A 23,770-nucleotide genomic window follows, 5' to 3' on the forward strand; every position below is an offset into this window, starting at 1 on the left:
CAGTTGGTCTCTAAGGTGCTACTGGAAAGAATTTTCTATTTTGTTTCGACTATGGCAGACCAACACGGCTACCCACCTGTAAGATAAACGAAATCACTCTCTCTCACACACACATGACACTATCACATAAAAAGCTTATACTACAAAAAAATGTTAGTTTTTAAGGTGTCGCAAGGCCCTTTGTTGTAATACTGTTTGTACAATGTACAACTATTGGCCTTAAGAAAGATGAGCATTTATCACAGCACAAGCAAAGCAGCACAACCATAGGGTCTTTCTGACTTAAGATAATTAGTAATTAGATAATTAGAAAGAGATAAGGAACTGTGACATACACATTTCAGAAAATGGCATTACCAGAAATAATAAGGTATAATTGATTAATCCAGGTAAGATGTGTCCAGAGAATAGAAACTTTTGCTTTCAGCAATAGGGTGGCTTACCCTTCCATGACAAAGTCATATTTTCCAGAAATGCACCTACCTAGTAGCTGCACTCCGCGTGTGAGTCCATAGACGTCAATCAAAGCCCACAATGGTTCGGTGGTCCTCACTCCACTGAAGAACAACATGGCGGCAGAGTTATTAACCCGGTAAAATACACGTCCCTTTTTGTCCACCCAGAACGCGATGATGTTTCCTTCATTTGCAAATTCTTCCGGGAGGGCCTTGGCCCAGAATCCGCTCTGAGAAACGAGGTCTGGACATGCATACTTGGGCAGGGTTTCTGGGTTAATCCTAGAGGGGTCCTTAGAGGTAAATCCAAGCCGAAGAGCCCCACTCCAACAGCACTGCTTCTTTGTGATCTGAAGAGGGGGAAGAACGGCAGCATAATCAGCACCATTTGAATTTTTCATTAGCAACATGTCATTGTGTAAGGGATGGAGAATAAATGTGTGATGTAGCATTACTGAGCCGATGGGGACGAGTGTTTGAATTTATGTGGAGGAAGAAGGAGTTGGAGGCTTCCAGCAGTACTGGATATGAATGGGTTTTAGAAAAGGGGGCTGCATTAGGAACTATATGATTGCTTTGCAAATGGTGGAAGGAGTGAGGAAACACTACTAAAAAGCAGTATATTGTGTGGGGAACCTCACTCCACAAGGTTGTAAGTGATGGCAATTACTTCTGCAACCAGGTCACAGAATACATTTTTGTCTACAATGAACCACTCTGACTGTCCCTGAACAGGCACCCATGTAGCCTGTTCTCATGATTGCAGTAACAAACACGAATACGTGATTTCTGCTGTACTCTTTCATCTCTATTATTTGATTCAGTTCAATTAGATAGATCATTCCAAAGATGAATGGATTAAAATAAGTAAGCTAGTTACTCTTTTCGCAAATGAAGGCATTAAAACCCATTGTGAAGTAAGCAACACCAGAAAGCTGGCTGGAGACTTTAACAGGAGATATTGAAGAAGCTCTAGCTCTGGAAATGGTAACATTTATTCATTCTCTGAAGTACTCATGAAACCACCTTTCCTCAATTCAAATGAAGTGGTTTACAATAGGTCAGATATAATAACAACATTCAAATATACAACCAACAGCATACTGATTAAATAAGGCATTAAAACAATAATCAGGAATTTAAAATATAAATCATTACAATATCATACAGAAGCAATCATCATCACTGAATTTCCATCAAATTTCCAGGTAAACAGATGAGCCTTTACAGGATACCAGAACCCTAGTAATGTAGGTGTCATTCACACTTCCAAGAGAACAAATTCCACAATTGGGGGCTACAACAAAGGAAAACTGCACGCACTCTGTATGTGTGCAAGGGAATGCAATACTGAAATAAAATCAAAGTAAAATAAAATAAAATCCAGCAGTAAAGTTTTGAAGACAGGAGCAAGACTACACCAGTATCTTTGTGATTTAAGGCTCCTCTGGATATAGCAGCAATAACAGCAGCACTCAAAGGCAAAAATAAAGTTTAACAGTAAAGATATCCAGTGTAAGCTACAAGTAATTTGCTGGTATTTAAGCAGATTGGGGTTGTTTCTTCAGATAATTACATATCTGTATCCACCCTTATCCTTGGTACCTTATCTTAGATGCAATGCTTGCATATTGCAGGGAGTTGCAGGGGGTTGGACTAGATGACCCTTTGGATCTCTTCCAACTCTACAATTCTTTGATTCTGTTATCCTTATCCTTGCAACCCTTATCCTTACAAAAGTTCTAAGGACTGATATTAAAAGCAGTTTGTTTAAGGACGCGAGTGCCAAGTGGATAGGTCTCTTGCTAAGGCGGTTGGATGGCATCTTGCATGCCTGCTTCCGTCAACTGCTACAGCCAAGGTGGTGCCAAATGTATTGCTTTCCTTTCCTTTGGACCATGTCAGTGAGGCGGAGAGGGGGTCTTGTCTTCTGGCCACCCCAGGACCTCCACAGACACTGTCTGGGCTTCCTATAGTAAAGACCACACTTGCCTCTGCACCACTTGTCATACTATCACATCCTCAAAGTTGCAACAAAATGCAGCAAAACAAGCTAACTGTACTGAATGTGTAATAAGGAAGCAATAATAGTAGCCTCATTAATCACTTTAAAAAAAACAACAACTGTGGGATTATTCATCATAGCAATTTTATTGCAGAACTGCGGGAGCTCGTGGGAAGGAGATAAATGGTGCTTCATCATTATTGGTTTTGTACCATTTTATCTGTACTTTACACTAACTGTATGAGATAGCCAGTTAAATGTTCAAACAATGCAGCACACAAGGCACTCCAGCTATTAATCCTGCAAAGCAACAGGAGGACAGGAAGGGAAAACAGCACACAAAGCAAAAGCATAAGCCAGAGGATTCTGCTGTGCCACAGAGACCCCTGGGGTAACTTGTATTCTGGGTCTTCAGAGAAAGTAGTTGAGTGTTGATTTAAATACATCTGGAAATACATTGACTATGTTTGCATGTAATGCTAAACTATGATTTAGCAATAACTGCACAAGCAGAGAGGAAACTATACAAAGTACAAAACTCATGTGCTCCCCAAGAGAAATAAACCAGGTTAAAATTTCACTTTTGCCACTTCCCGGCTTGTCCTCACTTGCAGATTAGGTATGCTAATTTCAAACTAACCAACAAGCTTATGGTTCCTGGTTTGCACATAGTGACAAGCCAGAAACCACCAAATGCAAAACTGAATTCTGGTTTATTCATCCTCCTGACCATGTGGAGGGCAGGGGAGCACTTTACTCAGGCTCACAGAAGCTCATGTGCATAATTCTAAGCCATAGTTTTATGCTCCATACAAACCCTCCCATTGTGAGGTCCTGGTGTGCCGTATAAATTTTGGTTCTCACGAAGAAGTGAATGGGAAAGGCATCAACTCACCTTGAGCCTAACTTGCTCATAGATAACAACTGCCCTGTTGCTGAAGGTGATGGCATTACAGAAGCTAGCCTGACGCTTGACTGCCTTCTGTGTGGTGTCCATGATGATCTGTGACCCCTTGGTATGGGGGTGGAACAGCAGTGGGCTGACTGAGAGAGTTCCACACTGTGGGATGGGCAGACAATGCTTTTGCTTGTGGTGGCATCGGTGAGATGAAGCAGGAAATGGTCCACCTATGGAGTCTGAGATAGAAAGGAAAAAGAGAGAAACTGAGCTTTAAAAAGGAAAAAGGGGGAAATCTGATGAAATTCCTAAAATGAAATCTACTGTTGCTTAGCTGTGAGACTAATATACAAGAGACCTGTGGGGTAGGATCAAAACCTCTTTCAAACACTTTACATCAGGCATAGACAAACTTGGCCCTCCAGATGTTTTGGGACTACAACTCCCATCATCACTTGCTAATAGGACCAGTGGTCAGGGATGGTGGGAAATGTAGTCCCAAAACATCTGGAGAGCCGAGTTTGCCTGTGCCTGCTTTATATAGATCATTTATATGTACAGTCCTGCAAACCCATTTAGAACATTGGGACATATGCAGGAAGAAATTGTACAAGCAATCCTGAAGAAACTGGGTCAGTTTGGCCAAAGAGGGGAGGAAAGAATGAAGGGCAGAACAAAGCTCATACTCCAAAATTGAATAGCAGTTTGCCTTCTGTGACTTTGGGAGGTCACAGATGAAGGCTACAAATAAAATTCCCACTGCACACAGCTTCCCTACACATTCATGTAGGGCTTTAACCTTCAAGGTAGCAACTGAATCACTTTTATTTAATGAACAATAGTAGGCAATTGGCTATTGCCTTGAATTACCAGCTGATATATATTGGTTAAAAATGCTGTGGACAATTTGTAAGGGAACAATGGTTAAAGGTTTTGAGGGAAGCTATGAAATCTCCTTCACTGAAGATTTTGAAAAGACCAAATAAGAAAATATATCAAGGAGATTTAATAGGAAACCTACTTCAGTGCAAATCAGTTTAATAGCTTTCTTGGTTATCTGATTATCCATTTTAATTACTTACATGGATGCCTTAGCTTTGTTCTATAATCCTGTACCTGGTGCTCTGTTGTGTCGCTCATAGTGTAACCTCCCCATGGGGAAAAGTCATAAGCCAGTGGCAGAATATATGCTTTGCATGCAAAAAGGGCCATATTCAATTCTTGACATCTACAGGCAGTTACCTAGACCAGGCTTCGTATAACATGCTACACAAAGTAGCTGCAATGCAAAACAATCATTTTATGACAGAAAGTAGTTAACCACATGGATGCAAAACAGATAGTGGCTGTATGGAGATAAAAGGTAAAGGTAAAGGTACCCCTGACCGTCAGGTCCAGTCGCGGACGACTCTGGGGTTGCGCGCTCATCTCGCTCTATAGGCCAAGGGAGCTGGCGTTTGTCTGCAGACAGCTTCCGGATCATGTGGCCAGCATGACTAAGTCGCTTCTGGCGAACCAGAGCAGCGCACGGAAATGCCGTTTACCTTCCCGCCGGAGCGGTACCTATTTATCTATTTGCACTTGGATGTGCTTTCAAACTGCTGTATGGAGATAGTTTCCAGTAAACCAGATACTGAATACAGAAATTAAAAGAAGAGCAGTAGTTTGTTAATGAATGGATGAATTCAACAATTCAGCAACCTTCCAAACACAAGCTTTATGATTCTTCTGAAAGGCTGCAAATTGATTTTGTCCTTCCTATACCTGTCTCTCATTACACAGGTCAGCTGTTCAGAAATAGGTATTGACCCGAAACCATTTCTTAAAAAGAACAAATCCCTAAAGGCATTGGCAAAGTCTCCACCGTTGCACATATTTATAATCAGGAAATAACAGGAGTATGGTAACTAGACAGAGTTCCATCTTTTCTTGCCTAAAGCGTAGGGTCAGGTTGGATGAGTCAAGTACACAATGTGCCGCTTTCTGAAGGCTTGCTATGTGAAAATTCATTTATCTGAACACAAGGAATTAGTACGCAAACCTCGCTATACAGCACAGATTAAGATATCTAAATAGTGAGCATTCTTTACTTCCTTTTTTGCCTTTTGCTGGGTGGTTGAGAAACTGTGGTGATCTGTACTTCAAGCAAGGTTTCAGAGGGTTTTCAGGATTTTTAGGGTCAAAATTCTGTGGTCGGGAACACATTAGAAATTTCCCCATAGGAACCAATGGAAATTATTAGCTCATTATGCGAATGCTCACCTAATGAATGATTTCAAGGGAACTTATTGTGTTCGGATAGTGGGATCTACATGTAGTTTTTCTTCAGGCTGTGCTGTGAACATTAGTATGTTATGAAACAGAGTTGATTCAGGTGCTATGGGGAGAATATTATAAAGTGTCTCCAGGCACCTAGACTACCTTCAGAATGAATGTGTTTATGTGAAAAATCACTTGTTTGAAAATGCTCTATCAAAGGCTAGCTGCAGACTAACCATGTTCATATTTGCTAACTTTCCATGTCCACAGAGAAAAGTTAGTACCCTCCCACGTTCAAACTTCAGAAAGACCACCACTCAAGTTGCCACAATATTTCTCAAGACATTTATTATGAGGCAAATTCGGCTGTTGCCCTGCATTCATATTCATGTCTGGAGCACGGAGAAGTGCTGTAATGATGTCACAACTTCTTGATTTTCATGAGGAAGAAAAGTTAACCTACTATTCAGTTGCAGATTTGCTGTTGGTTATGAGGGGGAGACTTTCCTAAATAAAAAGCAATAGTTTGCTACTGAGTTGTATCCAGGAATGGTTTTGCCTTAGTGGTAGACCATTCTCCTTATGCGGCACATTATGCTTGCTCCTATCCCCTGCTTACCTAACATAGGAAAATCCCATATATTGAGTCACACCGCTGGTTCATTTTAGCTCTGGGGAGCTAAGCTGTTCTGCAAGATCAGTAGAAGAAGAGTACATATATATATAGCTCTGTTGGGCACAGGCAAAAGTGACTCTATAGAGTGTTCTCTGAATGTTCAATAAGGATGCATCAGTTGACTTTTTGAAGGGGGGGGTCAGAAAGACAGTTGCTCAGCAAAGTGATTAGCACGAGTCCAAAACAAACAAACAAAAACGGGCACTTTGATCTGCAGATTACTGATAATCTAAAAAAACACACAACACCCTTCTGCTAAAAAAATGTTTTAGAAATGGAATCCAATCCACATTGAAAGATTCTATGCTCTAGACTTTTTAAAAAAAAATACGGTAATCCCTCAAGAGGTAACTTGAAATGAATCTTACTGCAGTAACTTAATATGAATCTTACTGCAGTGTTAGAAACTGCATCTGTTAGATGGGAACTAGAAGATATTTATATAGCAAAAATCTGCATGTATGTATATCAAAATGGAGGCAGTGATGGCAGTATTTGCAGCTATTGGGGGCGAAGTGAGGCAGTGTTAGAAGGGGAAGCAGGAACTTCAAGTAGACAGCAATCCTTAAAACTTCACCGCCTACACCAGCATTTAACTCCAACTCCAAATAGTAACTCCTAATCACAATCCTGGTAGATAGTGAGATCCAACATAATCTATTCATACCAAAGGGCTTCTCTTTCCTCTCCTCACCACTGTGGTTCTGTATGAGCCCCTAGAGGATTAAAAGCCACTCTGGAGCATATCTGGGCTGTGTGCAGAATGCTAGACAGGGATAAGAGAAAGTCCTGTTGCGTAAGTGGGAGGACATCACTGGGTGTCACCCCTTGGTGTTTTTTTAAACTAGAACCCCAAGAACTGCCAACCAAAGCTAAGTTCAGGAGACATAGAATTAAACAACAAGGTATCTCTGAGTACATTATCTCTGAGTACTTTCTGAGCTTAGGGTTATTTGTGTTCTGCGCATTATTCCCCAATCACTTTTTTAAAAAGTAAACAATGACAGGCACAGAACAGAGTATAAAAGCCAACCTCTCATAAACCAAGACCCATCAAAAAACGACAAATGGTCAGGTGAAATAACAGCATGAAGAAGAGTGCCAGTGTTTACTGCATTACACTTCTTCCTAAGGGCACTCTCTGTCAGTATCCCTTTCCTGACCTCTGGGGCAAAAATCAACCCATTTTATGTGCTGCAAACAATTGCTTTTGTATTTGTGTCACATTCAATCACCAATGACACATCATCCTTTTAAACTATTGCCGTCCATCCACAAATTATGTCACAATTTGAAATAACTGAAAGATTTCAGCAAACACTTGTAAGAATGCTAGGCTAAAATAGAGCCTCACTGATCCTTCAGAACTGTTCTTATGGTCTCATATAATATCAAACGTACTCAATTTAAAGATTGTAATCAGACCCTATATTATCCTTCCCTGTTCCACCGTTCAGGATGCACTCCTATGCACACAAGTCTCTGGCAGTAAGCACAGTCATACTTACTTCTGAGTAAACATAACAAAGGACTGCAGTGTGTGTGTGTGTGTGTTCTAAAATACTTTTCATTCATAAATTTGATCTATGACTTTGTTATATCCTGCTCTATTCCTGTGTTTTCCCGATTTTGGAGTGTGGGGAGAGAAGGAATTTATAAAAGAGAGGAGGAGGAATTGCCATTATGGTACTCTAACCATCACCTTTTCAAATACAGTATCAAAATGTAAGAATGTAAGAAGGCAGGGCCCTGGTGAATCAGACCAAAAGCCTATCTAGGTCATGCTGGTTCTCCATTGGCCAGACAGATGCCTATAGCCCACAAGCAGGACATGAGCACATTAGATACTAATATTACGAGAACAGGAGAAAGCGTTTTTCTCCCCACTTTCTCCGCAACATGCACAATTTAATACATCTGTATCATGCTTCCCTTTTTACTTGCCTTTTTTCTGAACTAAAAGGCCCCAAACATTTGCTTACCCCTTTCTGCTCCTTTTTCATTTCTACAATATCCTTTTTGAGATGCAGTGACCAGAGCTGTACATAGTACTCAAGTGCGGCTGCACCATAGATTTATACGAAGTTATTAGGATATTGGCAGTTTTAAATTTGATTGCCTTCCTAATAATCCCCAACATAGAATTCACATTTTTCACAGCAAGCCGCACATTGGGCCAACATTTTCACTGACTTGAGCTGCTGCTTCAGTGAGCTATAGTTAAAGTTTATCATACGAATGATAGCAAAGATTCAGGGCAATCCTATGCATGCCTTCTCGGAGGTAAGTTTCATTCTGTTAAATGGGGCTTACACCCTAATAAGTGCATTTAGGGTTTCATCTGCAGTTGCTTACTGCATTAAGGAAAACAGTTTCCATTTGGTCAGATTCCTGTTTAGCAGGCGGGAAACCATTAAGAATGGACCCTCACATTGGGAACCCCATATAAAGAACTTTCTACACTGGGGTGGGAGGCCTGTGATCCTCCAGATGTTGCTGAACTATGTCTCCCATCAACCCCGACCATTAGTCACACTGACTGCTGCTGGTGGAAGTTGGAGTTCACCAACACCTAGATGTCCATCATTGATCTACACAATTTGGCACCTGACAGTAAGCGCCAAACTAGGACATGTCAACTGCGGATAACGCTTCAAAAGCATCTGAGGAAGAGGACACTAGTTCAGAAAAGCTTATGCCACAATAGATAAATGTTTGCACCTTTAAAGTGGCAGAGGCAGCAGAGTGAGATGGCCTGCTCAGGTGGCACCATGAGGACAGCATAGAGGAAGGCAGGAGTTGATGTCTGAGTGGTGCAGCAATACTTTTTAAATGCTGTACTAGGGAGGGGATACCATCTGTGCCCTGCTGTAGACAGCATTATTTCTTGGCCTTGCACCTCTTCCCCTCTGCATTCACATCACAGCCGTCAACCCTCCCTGCTGTTTCCCAATGCTATAAGGGAATTTCCCACACAAAAGGGAAAGGTTGACAGCTATGATTCACATACCTCTTAAGAGATCACAACCAAATTATGCTTGATTTGTCCCTGAGATCAAGGAACAGGCCTCCATCTATGTTTAGTTACAATTGGATGCTATTTTCATTCAAGATGGAGGGTATGTTTGAAAGGAGAACATCAATACTTGTCTACACTTTCTGTCTTATAGAGTAATGTAATTTAATACAGACATACTAAACATGCAGCTTTCACCAGAATTGCATGCTGACTGAGTGTAAATAGCAATTCACACTTCAAACACCAGTTGTGTAAAAGGAGATTCCAGCTGTGAATATTTTACGGCCATGTTTTATTTCCATGGTCTACAAATCAACGTAAAAGTTGTTTGCTCTCCTTCAGTGGGCCTCTGATAGAGTACACTTCTTTAAAAAAACAAAACCCATTCCTGCTGCTAAATATAAACCAGCAGTTAATCTTTTGGAAGAAAGAAAGAAGAAATGCTAGTCATAGTATTTGGGGATCTAGTTCTGGAATACTTGTAAACCTGCCAGCATTCTCTTCCAGTTTAAATACATTTTAATGGAAAGCCTATCCTGGGCACATTTTCCATGCACACTGCAGTAACTTGGAACCTATCCTATTAAATTCCAGTAAGAGTATGAGACAGAATTAGGTGCAGAGCTGTTAAAAGCCAAGCCTTTTGAATATGCAAAAAAGATGGAAAAAACTGGGAACAGTCGGAACAGAAATAATAAATGAGTAATACGGAACCATCGTAAGAATTAAAACAATGGTTAAAATTCAGTGGGTGTGAATGACACACAGCAATATCAATGGATTAAAGGGCAGGAACAGTTGTGAATCATCGTGGTGTTTCTTGTGTTATGGGCCACACAGAAAGCACTGGCTCATTAAAGTAAAATTACATTGGTCCCTGACTTTTCCCACTTATGAGATCAGTATGTTGGCCTGTGAGCTCAACCTTCACTTCAGGACAGATTCTTCTTTTCTCTCCCCCCCCCCCACCCCGCCCCAGTCACTGGAAACAAACTATGAGGAATTTTGCTACAGTCTCTTAAAAGGTTCAGCTTTTCACCTAAGTAGAGAGGGTTGTGTGATGCTAAAGGATGAAAACTTTGCACCGTGGCAAGTTAGCAGCCCATGGCCAATTCAACTTCCATAAGCAGGTCTATGGGTACTCTGCATCCATGCAGAACCTGCACCCAAATATTAGCAACTTTAACTAAAGAAAAACATGTTTTTGACCTAAAAGAAACTGTGGAGTTTTCTGTCTGTTTGTTTTTATTAAAGGTTTTCCTCATTTACAAAAGCACATGCACCATCTCTTTCTTCAGGTTGTGTTTTCTACAGATCAGTTACATTTGTTGTGAGACATTGGTGCTATATGCAGTTTAGGGTTGGGAAGAAAAAAGGGGGGACAGAAGAGAGGGGGTGTGGTGGTAAAACTTAAGTTCTTTTACTTAGTGTATTGGGGGGGGGGTTGTGTTGGCGTCACTTGGGTAGGTTCTCTATTTGCTTTTTATGTTTCCTCTGTGGTGAGAGAGGTTGGGGTGGCCAAGGGGTTGGTTGGTTGCCTTTGGTTGGCTACAGTGGGCTTTGTTTGTGCGTGAGGGTGTGTGTGCTGTTGGTTTAAGTTAGCCATACTGAATCCTATGGTTTTCTGAAAGTCAAGAAAAACCCAACAGGGAGCGGGGGGGTGGGGTGGCGGGAGAGATGCTGCTTTGGGATAGAGTGGGATGAGACATTAAACACAACTGAAAGGGAGAGTCAACAGGGGTGAATCTTTTTCCGGATGCTTGGAGATTATTGAAAACCACAAAAATATAAACTAAGATAGATCACAGATTAGGAAAGCAACAGCAAAAATCCGGGAGGATGCCAGTGTGGTTAATGAAGACACAGTCAAGGCAACTATAAAAGGCAAAGAGGATTCCTTGTGGGTTTGCTTGTTTTGCATTTTAACAGTCACAAAAAGTTTCCATAAAATTATTCTTTTTTAAAATAATGGACATCTTGTCCGAATGAGGAGGGGAAAAAAGGAACACAAACAAAAAGCAAAACAAGTAAGGCAAGTGGGGGAAAATTTGAGGAACATATTGCTTTATATATACCTGTGTGTGTGTGTCAATAAACAGTGATTTCTGGCTAATGGCAGATGCAGTGATGGTTCACCAAAAGGTGCTCAAACTTGTTTTGAGTGATTATTACAGCTCCCTTCTGATGCTCCCTAACCCATGGCCCACAGCCCAGTTTAGGTAGACTGCTCTAGAACGTGGAGGTTCCACTCTTCTCAGACGGCTCTCGGCAGCACCCTCCTGAGCAAGAAGCCTGCCAGCAGGACCCACAAGTGATTCGCCCTTCCTCCTTCAGCACACCCAGAGAGGGCAAACAAATTTTCTACGCTCAGCCTCAGCTGCATTGCCGGGGCCAGTTCCTGCCTGCAGGCACATGCCCCCCACCCCCTGCCACCTCACCTGGAGAATGGCCCTGCTGGTGGGAGGAAGGTGCCTTAACAAGAAGCCAGCCCAGAAGGGACAGGAGTGGTGGACACAGGTTGAGGTGGTGAGCAGTAGGGCGGCACTATCAAGTGCAGCTCATCCCAGCTTGGGCAGAAGGTAGGAGCAGTTTCTTTCCTCACCCTTTTTTGTACTTAGTGATCATTCTTTCCCCATCCCTCACATTGGTGTCAATGGGGGGGGGGGGGAACTAGGCTAGCTACTGCAGTTTTACTCCCTTTGCAAGAGTGTGCCAGGAAAACCAGAAGGCTTTGAACCCTGTGTGGATTCAAGGTGTGTCCCACCCCCCACCCACTCCAATCCTCTCCCAACACAACCTTTTCATTTCATACTACCAACAGAGTCAACAGCAGAAGCATGGTGGAACTTTCCAACACCACCATGGAGGCTTCTGGTGGCAGAATTCCTTCTCCATTTGCGGAGAGGTAGATTGATGGAATCCAGCAGCCCCTTAGCTGCCTTTCACTAGTCCTTAGGACTCATCCCTTAGTGGATTTAACTGAATTAGAAGACGGGGTGGAATGGCTTCTGCTTTCACCCAGCCTACATAATCTTTAGCAAGACCAAAAAAAAAACACTCAAAGAAGAAGGTCGTCACTGTGGGTGTCAGGCTATGTCTACATCCACAATTCAATGCAGTTCAATGGAAATGTGTAGAACACATCCGGCTTGCCTCTCCACTGAAAGAACTTAGGAACTGATTTGGATGTAGCATTGCTACAGTTTTCCTGCTTCACCTTACTGTGCACTGAAAGAATGCATTAGGAATTGTGACTGCTGCTCACTATATGCTTGTGTCCTCCTGTTCCTGGTTCATTCATTTCTTCTACCTTTGTCTTTGTTCATTTGTTTTATATGGGTTGCTTTGCATGTGCTCAGTTTCTTAGCCATGGCATGAGCGATCAAAAACCCAGAGGCTGATCAAGAAGTTTGAAAGGCGTGCAAACATTAACACAACCTTCACGTCCCAAAGGACAGACCTCTCATGACTAAATGCAAATGAGCTGCAAGCAAGAGGAAACTATACATGAAGCATAAATGGACTATCTTGCAGATTGTGCTTTTCTCCAATTCAAGAACTGAGACCAGTGTCATGAGAAGTGAAGGTCAGTGGCTGGCTGCTGAAACTTCAGAATAGCTGAATATGCTTCTTTTTTCTGTCAAGATGCCATCTATTGTCACAGTTCTGATATAAGCCAGATGTGTGTTCCAGCAGTAAAACAGAAATGTACCTGACCATTCTCAAATTGTTGCCAGCACACATCCTCTCTGCTTTTCCTGTGTAGCGAAAATAAACACACAACCTGTGTGTGCTACACCATCCTATAAGCTCAGCAAATAGTCCCTGTTGTACACTCAGTGCTGGCTGCATTATTTGGGTGGCTCTTGATACAGTACCTTCAGTGGGGCCCCACTTACCTGGAAGAATTAAGACATGCAAACTAGGAACGCTCTTAACTTGTATCCAGTCTTAATGGATACTTCATGCAAACAAGGAATGGCAGGATCCTCAACTGGTGAGTGGTCCTCTACTGGAATTGGGATCGTGGCTAATGCCCAGCTTTACCATTCCCATGTACATTTGTGCAGGGTCAGTCCTTCAGAAGTAATATACAGTGGTACCTCTGGTTACATACTTAATTCGTTCCGGAGGTCCATTCTTAACCTGAAACTGTTCTTAATCTGAAGCACCACTTTAGCTAATGGGGCCTCCCACTGCCACTGCGCCGCCAGATAACGATTTCTGTTCTTATCCTGTAGCAAAATTCTTAACCTGAAGCGTTATTTCTGGGTTAGCGGAGTATGTAACCTGAAGCGTCTGTAACCTGAGGTACCACTGTACTGCATTAACAGTTACACCTGGTTGATTTCCAAAGCAACTGATTTTAAGTATTTTGAGACAAATTGCATTGCTTCAGCAATTAGTTTCCTAATCAGGTATTAATGAGCAGAGTCCTTATGTCCATGTGCAATCACTGGGCTTGTCTTAAGCCAGAACTTCACTTGCTGTAATTTTTAATTTCTCTTCTTCCTCATTCAATACCTGGGAATTGATATACTCTAGAAGAAGCTTGGTTAGCGAGTGCAAAATCTGAATAGTCAAGAAACAACGTTGCCTAGAGCTTCATACAAATGTGCACATGATGTCCAGAACCTCATAAGAGTCGTGGTTCGGACATTATTTAAAGTTTCTCTCTAAAGAATCACTAGATTAGTCTGTACTAGAACAAGCTTGCTGTAGAATTAACTGGTGTGAGGCACAGCCCAGTACTTTCAACTTGTTTCCTGAAAACAAAGGGCAACCACAACAAACAGCAAAGCAATTCATAGCATCATTTACACAGCAAACATAGCAAAGAAAAAGGGAAAGGAAGCAGTGTTTGGGAGAGGTGTGTGTTATGCATACAAGAAGAACTTCATTTTCCCCCCTCCTCGCTTCCTTTCCTCTCTGTTTGGAAAGCTCGGTGGCAGGAATAGTGGGAGCCCATTTCCCCCAGCAGCTCGCTACAGCATCTCCTCTGGCAGAAGACAGCCCAAAGAGGAGAAGGAGTGAGTGAGTGAGTGAGTGAGTGAGTGAGTGAGTGAGTGAGTGACACAGCATGCTCAGGACTTTTCTGATCTGGAGCCTAATAGTTTGTTTCTCCCCAGTTGTTCCCACAATTCAAAATAATTCTCAGACTGCTTTCTCCCACTAAAGCAAGTATTGTTATGAACACTGGCCAAGTGAAGCCAGTCACCCCTTTAGCTGGGGATTTCCAGGTAAACGGCTCAAGATGACTGGTACATGTATCTTCCTGGGAACTAGTTGTTAGATGGTGAATTGACGCACATCCCTGGAATGTGAGAGCTATTTGTAGGAGGTGTTTTTTATTTCCGTCCAACCCCCACAACTGAAGGGAGGGGCTATCAGAAGGTTTGTATGTGAAAAACATGCCCCCTTTTTTTGAGAGGCAGAGAGTGATGGCTGAGCTGCTGATGAAAGGATCTCAGGCTGCCTCTGTGGTGTATTGCTGGACTCCGCCATCCCTGACCATTGGGCCATGCTAGCTGACATTGCTGGGAGTTGGAAGTCCAGCAATGTCTGGCTAATCCCTGCTCCAGGGAACTGGTGTTGGGGTGTTAGGGTCTAGTGCCTGCCAGAAAGGCTATGGTGCTTGCCTCCCACCTGTGTTCCAACTGCATATTTGTGATGACATTAAATACTATAAATTACCAAAGTCTCTAGTGATCTCTTCCTGCAAAAGGAAGCCAAATGCAGGCAGCAGAATCGCTGGAAATTCTTGCTGCTTGGGGAAGCAAATGGGAACTGTGCATCTGCAATATCAAAGCATATCAAAAGGAGTTTCTCTCCTCTCATAGCAATAATTTCATGGAGTGGAACTTTTCAAATACATATGTGCAGATATGCCCTAAATTACAGCAAGTATTCAAAATAAAGTATATTTGATAACCATTCGGATAAAGCATGGTTTTTAACACCACCACATGCATGTAAACTCCTTCTGTATATATATATATAGTAAAACAAAGACAACATAACACATTTTTTCCCAGCAGCTTCTACTATTCAACTAAAAGTAACCTCAGATGTTCACTTGAAATCTGGCAAAGTCACAGGATTATAGCATAATCACTGGTAGCCCCCTTTTTAGTAAACGTTAACATTGCTTCAACATTCTTCCCAGGGTATTCTGTATCAGTTAATCCAGCCCTGAGATAGACTGATTTTAGGAAAGCAAACAAATACCATCTTTCAGACTATATAAAGGCCATGCTGTATATAGATATTTAAGAACAGCCTTGGCATCTTCATCTCACAGCAATACTCAGTGGACGAAATGTGTGTGTGGGGGGGGGATGATGATATCTACATCCTGGCACATTTGCAGCAGCGTCTAGAAACAATATATATTGCTCTATTTCAGCTGTCCTGTGTTTGTAGAATATTTACCCATTCAGAGCAAAATAGAATACTAAAATAACTGCATCTCCACAGTGTTGAGGTTAACATTTGGCATTATCAAGGTATTATTGTTCATTTTAACGAGGCAGTGTTTAGAACTCGGGCGGTTCCCTTTTTAGACATTTGCAAGTCAAATTATTAGGAAAATGTGCCTCGGAGGTGGACAAATATGCAGACAATTGGGGTCTGAGCTACAAATGCTGAAATAAATGGGAATGGGGCTCAGTTTAAATCCAGAAAGGTTAGGATATTATGATGTAGCAAACATACACGATGGGAAAATTACAAGACACAGAGCAGCTGGGAATAAAACACAACAGATTCAAAATGTGGCCTGGGGGTAAGGTGTGGTCTAGAAATAATTTTGACCCTGAGAGCCAAACAGAGGAACTTGGGGCAGATCCACACCATAAAGCATCTCCAGTGCACATTTAAAGCATATTACTTCCCACATAGAATCCCAGGGCATGCGGTATCCCCCTCACAGAGCTACATTTCCCAGCACCCTTAACAAACTACAGTTCCTAGAATCCTTTGGGGAAAGCCATGTGTTTTAAATGAGTGTTGACTAATCTTTCAATGTATGGTGTGAATCTGCCCTTGGTGGGCTGAATTTGGCCTGGGGTTCCAAACCCCAGCGTACACTGATTTTCTGCTGTTAATGATAGGTTTCCAAACTGTAAATGAGGTGCTTGATATAATTGTTAACGTAACTGAAAAACAAAATCTCCTTTTTTTGGCAATACTTTTTTGGTGGATATCATGTTTACAGAGTGAGGTTAATGCTCAAGTGGGAAGGATATGCATGCCCAATTGCATTGCTGGCAGAATCTTAATTCATTGTGAGCCATGACCGGCAAGAAAATCCCCGGAAGATATGTGCAAGTTATTCACATCCATGCATGCATATTGCTGCAGCTTTTTCCTACCTAAAGTAATAAAGGGATGGGAAGGGAAATGAATTCTTGTCTACTTCAGACAACAAAATGTCAACAGTCCAACTGTGGCATTTAAAATGTTGCTCAGGCTTCATAAGTCAACCCAGAGGGCCAATTCACGTAGCTATAAACATCATGGCAAAACGTAGCTTTTGGCAGCTCCCCACCCAGGCAGAGTTTGCTGTATACATTTCAATCATCACTATGTGGAGTCTTGTGATGTCTCTGCAAACAAACTAAAATGCTGGTTTGTTGTAGAATGCGGTATTCCACACTTGGAATACTGTGCAAAGCCCTGATCCACACACCTCAAATATAAGACTGTAGAGCTGGGAAAGGTTCAGAAAAGGGCAGCAAAAATGATGAGGGGACTGGAGCAGCTCCCTTATGAGGATCAGTTACAATGTTTGGGGCTTTTTTTTAGTTTAGAGAAAAGGTGAGTTAGGAGGGATGTTACAGAGAGGTATGAAATTATGCTTGGTGAGGAGAATGTGAATACAGAGAAGTTGGTCTGCCTTTCTTATAATACCAGAAACTGGGGTTTATCCAATGAAACTCAGGACAGTTAACAAGAAGGACTACTTCACACAGCACCATTAAACCATGAAACATGCCAGTATAAGATGCAGTGATGGCCATATGTGCTTAAAATGTGATTAGACAAATTCATGAAGCATAAGGCTGCTGGTTATCGTAGCTGGGTCCTAACTCCAGGATAAAAGACACTGTGCCTCTGAATATCAGCTGCTGGGGGACAAAAGAAAGAGTCGTGGCTATCCAACTGTTGAAAACAAGATGGTAGACTAAATGGGTCTGGTTCAGCATGTTCTATGGTTTCCCATGTAAGATTTATTTGAAATAAACCTTAATCATAATAATAGCTTACATACAGGGGCTTTATGTTGCAAATGTGTCATTCAGACCAAGTTTCTCCCTGTGCATGATTGACATGTGATCAACTATACATTCCACTTTTAGTCTTAGACTCCCACCCCATGCACATCAGCGAGAGGTCTATTGTGCTTTCTGGCCTCTCTGCCGAATAACTGTTCCCCTCGCCCTTCACTGTCGCCCCCTCACCCTTTTCCCATTCTGGGCATGCACTAAAGTATTCTTGTACCTATGTGCACATACTTAAAACAAAACAAAAAACCACACAAGAAGTGCACAAGAACCCAAGACTGCCGTAATTGTGCTTCACAATGGCCAAAACGGAAGCATGTGCTTGGGGCTGGAGAGATAACCCATTTCCATTTGGGTTTCTTCAATGCAGAGGTCTTGGGAAAGACTGACATTTTGCTATAATGAAATTCTGATAAGCAGGTCTTGCACAAGACCTCTATATGGTGATGATTTTAAAATGTCCCAAGGTAATCTCCCACATATGTTGAGATCGTGAGGGAATACTTCCTCCAAACAGAGTTGTTGGAATTCTGACATGCCTTCTGCATACGGTAATTGATGGAAATAGGAGCACCTGTATCCTTTTGGCTAGTAGAAACAAAAAGACTATGCTGTGCTCAGGTGAGAAGCAAGCTGAAGTGGGGTAGGGCAATAGGGGCTACCTACAAAAACATCACCACATACATGACAACTCTCTGCCCCCTTGACTTTCCACATTAGCATTAGCAGTAACTATAAATATTTAACGGGTTGTTTTTACTTAATGGATTTTCCACTGTAAGAGGAACTATGGATTTAACTTTTTTTAAAAGATTTTTTTTTTAAAGTATTACTTGGCATTTTGATAATGACAACATCTTGAGTGGCACCAGCTCCACAATAAACTTCTGCCTGGAAGCACCCTAAACAAAACAGCAATGTTGAGTGTGTGTTTTAATACATAATTTTAAAACATGCAGTTTACAAGATTTTTATTTGCTTTTATTTAAGGAATTTATATCCCACTTTTCATCAAAATAAGTTGTTTTTAAAAAGAGGTAATTTCACAGGAAACATTCCTCACAAAGGTTGGTGGTCTTCTTGCTTGTTTTCATGTTATTAAGAGTCATACAAGCAGAAATCTCTGTGGCAAATAGTTACCTGGTTGTTTTTTCTTGGTTAAAAGAAAATACATCCATAATAAGCACACATAAAATGGAGTGCCCTATGTAATGAGAGAAACATCTAATACTTAAAAGTTTCTCTTTTTTTTAACTCAGAGAGAAATGATACAGTCTTGTGATCAGAAACACAAAACTGGGAAACAAGACCCTTGGTGTCTGTTCCCGGCTCTGCTCAAGGCTGACTGCATTTCCCTTGCATGTTTTTTTCAATATCATTGCGCTGCACTCCATTTATAAAGTGTATGTTTACTATGAACAGCTGTTATACTAGACAATAACTTTTAACCCGCTACCATAAATGGTATAATTGCAGTACCGTGTGCCTCCCTCCAAGACCAAATGTTAGCTTATAGGGTGGGAAACAAGTCATCTGCTTTCCACTCTACTAATGGCTATTGCTTCCGCTTGATCTCATGTTAAGGTAAACAGTCTTCTCTTCCATCCAAAAAAAAGGGTTATTCGTAAAACAATTATTGGGCAGCTCCAGCTGGTTACCATGTTTGGCCTCATCCACACAGTTACAACACGAAGGTGGTCACTTACGCATCACCAAAAAAGGGGCAGCCAATCACCAAAGAAGGCACCAATTTGCATAAAATTTACTGTGCTGATTTATGCACACATTCAGAAATGAAGACTATAGTTTAATTAGAAATATAATTAATGCAGTCAAGGTGCTAACTCTTGATGGGGTGAATTAACCTTCTTATGGTTCCTTATTTTTAAGCTAGACTTGGACTTCAAATAGAGGCCACCTTTAAAGAGAGGATCATTTTCTGAAAGCCTTTGAAATAGGATTGTCCCCTGCAAATTAGGACATGTGTCTACCCTAACAAGAAGCCCAATGTTATTCAATCACTGGGGATTTATACTGAAAACATAGTCACAGCCACTCCTTCTACTCCTGAAGAAGAACTATTATTGGGATAATAGATCACCTTCAGTGAACTTCAGAAGATAAAGTTTACTATTACTCCTAACGTTGGAAGTGCAAATATCTAGGTACCTTTTAAAAAAACTATCATAATGGATACGCCCTACAGCAATTACTTACTGAACCAAAATCAGTTATAAAATAGGACTACCGGTAAGTGGGGTGGGGGGAACAGCTCCTTGATTATTTTTTCTTCTTACTTACACCAAGTACCGGTATATTCCAACAAAACATAGGGCAAAATAGCACAAATAGTACAGGATACACAAAATCCCCTATATTGTCCAAGTTTTTAAAAATGGTAACAAAAGTTGTTTGAATATGCAACTATAGCCCAAAATAACTTGCTTTAAGAGCATTAGAGGAGAGGCAGAAAGCACACTCATTTGTAGTTAAATGATTTACGTTTATCACTGATTGGTAAGACGGCTGCTGTAAAAAACACACTAATGTACTTAGGCTCATTTCAATATATTCAAATTGTATGCTCATGTAGGCATGTTGTGTTTCAAATCCACGTCACGTTCAGATTATTAAGGTAATTTAAACTGAACATTTAAAAAACAGGTAGGTAGCCGTGTTGGTCTGCCACAGTCGAAACAGATATCTGAAGAATTGTGCATGCACACGAATACCAATAACAAACTTAGTTGGTCTCTAAGGTGCTACTGGAAGGAATTATTTTATTTTATTTTAAAAAACAGTGGTTGATAATCAGCACTGAGCAAGTGGGCTTCCCATTCTTCTCTTACCTTTTACAGCCTCTGTCCCCCTCCCCAGTCTGCTCCAGTGAGGCCTACAACCCTCCAGAGTAGATTTCAGGTGTGTAGGGACTTCAAGGGGAGGAGCAATCCATTCCACAAATAGTATATGTTCCCCTAGTGGATGATATACCGTGTAATATTCCTTCACTTTCCATATGCAAAGCATCACCACTGTTTGCACCAAGTTTAGTCTGCGATAGTCTGAACAGTTTCAGCCTGTTGTGCACCTATTCTGTATATGATGACAAGATCCTAGACTTAGGCAGCAATCCTAAACATACTTACTAAGGGAATACTCCCTACTGAATATGGTTGAACTTATTTTTGAATATCCATACAAAGGATCATGCTGTTCAAAAGAATCAACCCCGACTCCTTTCATTAACGTGATGTTCCTTTCGTCATGCATTTTGGTTTTTTGAAATGCACCTCCTGTCTTTCTGATCTATTCTAGTCACATTCCAAAAATAATTAAAATCAATGGAAAACTGGAAACGAGTAAAAACACATGCCAGTATTCTACATATCCAGGGAAAGTATTTGAACAAAAAAGTTTTATGTCATACCTGTAACAATGCCAGTTCCGCAGATTTAAACAGTCAAGTGGGCATATATGGGACAAGGCAATCTTGCAGGTAAAATCTTGCTTGTCCCATCAGCAGCTTGAATTTGGCTCGGTATTAAATCGGCAAACAGTACAGATTTCTGACCACAGGTGTTATATGTTGACAGGGACTCACACCTGTTAGCAATTGTGTTGCAGCATTCTAAACTAACTGCAGTTTCTGAGTCAAACACAAGGGGAGCCCCAGAGTACCCTGAAAAAATTAATATCTGCTACCGGTATAATCCTGTTCTTGATTATGCAACACTGCAAAGAAACGTAACACAAATTGTTTGGGGGATATTTTACTACAATTGCCAGAATGTAGGTGTATCTCATAGTAGCAAAATGCCTTGTTTGGTGGTGTCACTAAAGAGCCACTTATCCACTTTATTCAATCAAGTTCTCTTTTAAAAACCCCAAGGGACTTTCCCCTGACTGGCTGAGGCAAAAAAAGCACCCCACTGAAAAAGATCAATAGATTTCTTGGGTTTCTTTAAAATGTCCCATGCTCTTTTTTTGGGGGGGGGGGTGTTTTCAGAATGAAAATATTGTACAGGTATTTACATTTGCTTCCCTGGATCAGTCTTTATCTGAAAAGGTTTACCCCAACATTTCCCATTGGCTGAGACAAAAAAGCACCCAATGGCAAAAATAAGTAAGATTTCTTTGTATTTTTGTTTATGTGTGAGGTGATTTTCTGCTGCTAGTAAATGGTAGATGGCTGAAGTTTGGGACACTGTTTACTTCTTTGTAGGTGACAATGCTCTAGAAGAACTTATTTTATAGCTCAACTTCTGTGTAAATTCTGCAAGGAAGAGTGCACCGGGGCTAGGATTCTGTGCCATAACATTAGTTAAGGAGACAAGATAAGTTGAAAAAGGCAAACCAGGACAACCTCTAACCCAGTGGATTAGTCTGTGTAATCCAGAACATACTGTAAATCAAGCAGAAAGCATTACAGGCGGATTCCTGCAGCATAGATAGCTCCATATGAACTGAGTGAGTACACAGGCCCAAATACATGGAAAAGCAAACCTCCATGTCCCCAAAATCCAGACTTACGAAGCAATGAAATCTATTGGAAATCTCTTCCTGATCCAAGGTATGAAAATCAGCCAGGACTCTTTGCAAGTAAATTTTATGTATTGAGTCTTCCATGGAAAACAATTATAGCTGGGAACCACTCTGTGCCATGCAACCAACCTCCTATCTCGAACTGTAGCAGTATCTTATGCCCCAAAGAAAGATGCCCCCTTCAGAAACATATCCAACTCCAACTTGAACCCAGTGAGGTTCTTCATTCTCTTGCTTCTGTAAGACTCTTGAAAGTTCTTGGGGATTTTTTTCTAGCATGGTTTTTCATAAGTGGTCAGTTCGTAGCTATTATTTCTAGTATATGTAGATTTCTTTATAGTTCTTTCTCCTCTATGGTGGTAGATTTAGTATGTCTCTGTACCTCCTATTTCCTAAGCTAAGCTTTTTCCCTCCCCAGAATGAATAAAGCCAATAGAATGAAAGCAGTGCAGTTCTTGGGTGACCACGCTACACAGAAGTAGCCATTGATTCCTGCACCCAAGTAGAATCATATACATTTAAACAGACCCATGGGAATATTTATTCAGTCAAGATTCCCCCACCCTGCAAAGTTCACCAACAAATTAATAGTTTTAAACAGCAGAAGAAAATCCAACCCTTCTTGCTGTATTTATCATTTTTGTTATGACAATACGTAAACGTTATTTTGCAAACAATACGTGACATGTGATACACTGGGGGGGGGGGAGGGCAGAAACTTGGTTGGACAATGAAAAGCAAACTATTAAAACTGTCATCAGAATCCACTGCAAGTGATAAATAAATAAGTTAGTAGGCTGGTTTACTGTTTGAAGACTGCAATGAAGTATGGAAACACAACAAATGAGAACAATCCTACCAACATCTCATATTGGAAAACAAAATTATATATCGTATCCACTGTCACAACTTCTGTACAAAGGCACAGTTTCAATATAAACCTACTCTGTTATTTTCCTGTTTTGAAACTGAGTTATGGGCCTCCATGAAGAAATATTTTAGATAAAAAGCACTTTATCACTCAACATAAAAAAAGTTTGAAGAGAAATAATAACCCAGAAGAATAAAGAGGTTTTGTATGAACCTTATTATGCACCATCCAGTCACAGTTAAGCCCTGTCTGTCCCCATCAACTTTGATGAAAATAAGTTAGGCGTTTGCTTAACTCTTTCACTGAAATCAATGAATCTGAAATTATGGTAGCATCATGCCCATGATAGCACCCATATAGGTTCCCTTCGCTGAATCATATAAAAGCATGCAGACGCGGTAAGATTTTGTCCCACGTCCTAAAGTTTTTCATTCTCTGCATTAACCTGCTTGGAACGCTGCAATACTGCACCCTCTTCTCCTATGCATTCCAGTCCATTATCCTACAAAAACATGCAGCATACTGTACTAAATGGATTTACAATGAAGCAGCCTTTTCAAGCCTCCAGCTGTGCTGTAAACCAAATACAGTTTTACACACAGAGCGCAAAATCCCACTATCGGAGGAATCTTTAAAAGATGAAACCCTGATCCATTTTCTCAAATGAATGTTTCCTCTGAAAGCCTTGTAAACTGTCTTGCCTTCATGTCAACGCCACAAACTGTTCTCTCTCTCTCTCTCTCTCTCTCTCTCTCTCTCT

The 23,770-nt window shown here is 41.1% G+C and overlaps 1 protein-coding gene across 3 annotated transcripts in view; it reads right to left on the bottom strand.

The window, feature by feature from the left end:
- NEURL1 (neuralized E3 ubiquitin protein ligase 1) overlaps positions 1–23,770 on the bottom strand; it is a 123,276-nt gene that overhangs the window by 35,781 nt on the left and 63,725 nt on the right. For 2 of the 3 annotated variants that reach the window (XM_033149742.1, XM_033149743.1), the window contains exons 2-3: positions 3,356–3,597; positions 484–805 (exon numbers count right to left, since the gene is read on the bottom strand). In XM_033149742.1, the coding sequence (XP_033005633.1) occupies positions 484–805; positions 3,356–3,597 (564 nt within the window). Of the gene's footprint in view, positions 1–483; positions 806–3,355; positions 3,598–21,024; positions 21,108–23,770 lie in introns of those variants that run through there. The other variant, XM_033149744.1, reaches the window with a different exon arrangement.

The sequence above is a fragment of the Lacerta agilis genome, chromosome 5, assembly GCF_009819535.1.
Source record: "Lacerta agilis isolate rLacAgi1 chromosome 5, rLacAgi1.pri, whole genome shotgun sequence".
NCBI lineage: Eukaryota > Metazoa > Chordata > Lepidosauria > Squamata > Lacertidae > Lacerta > Lacerta agilis.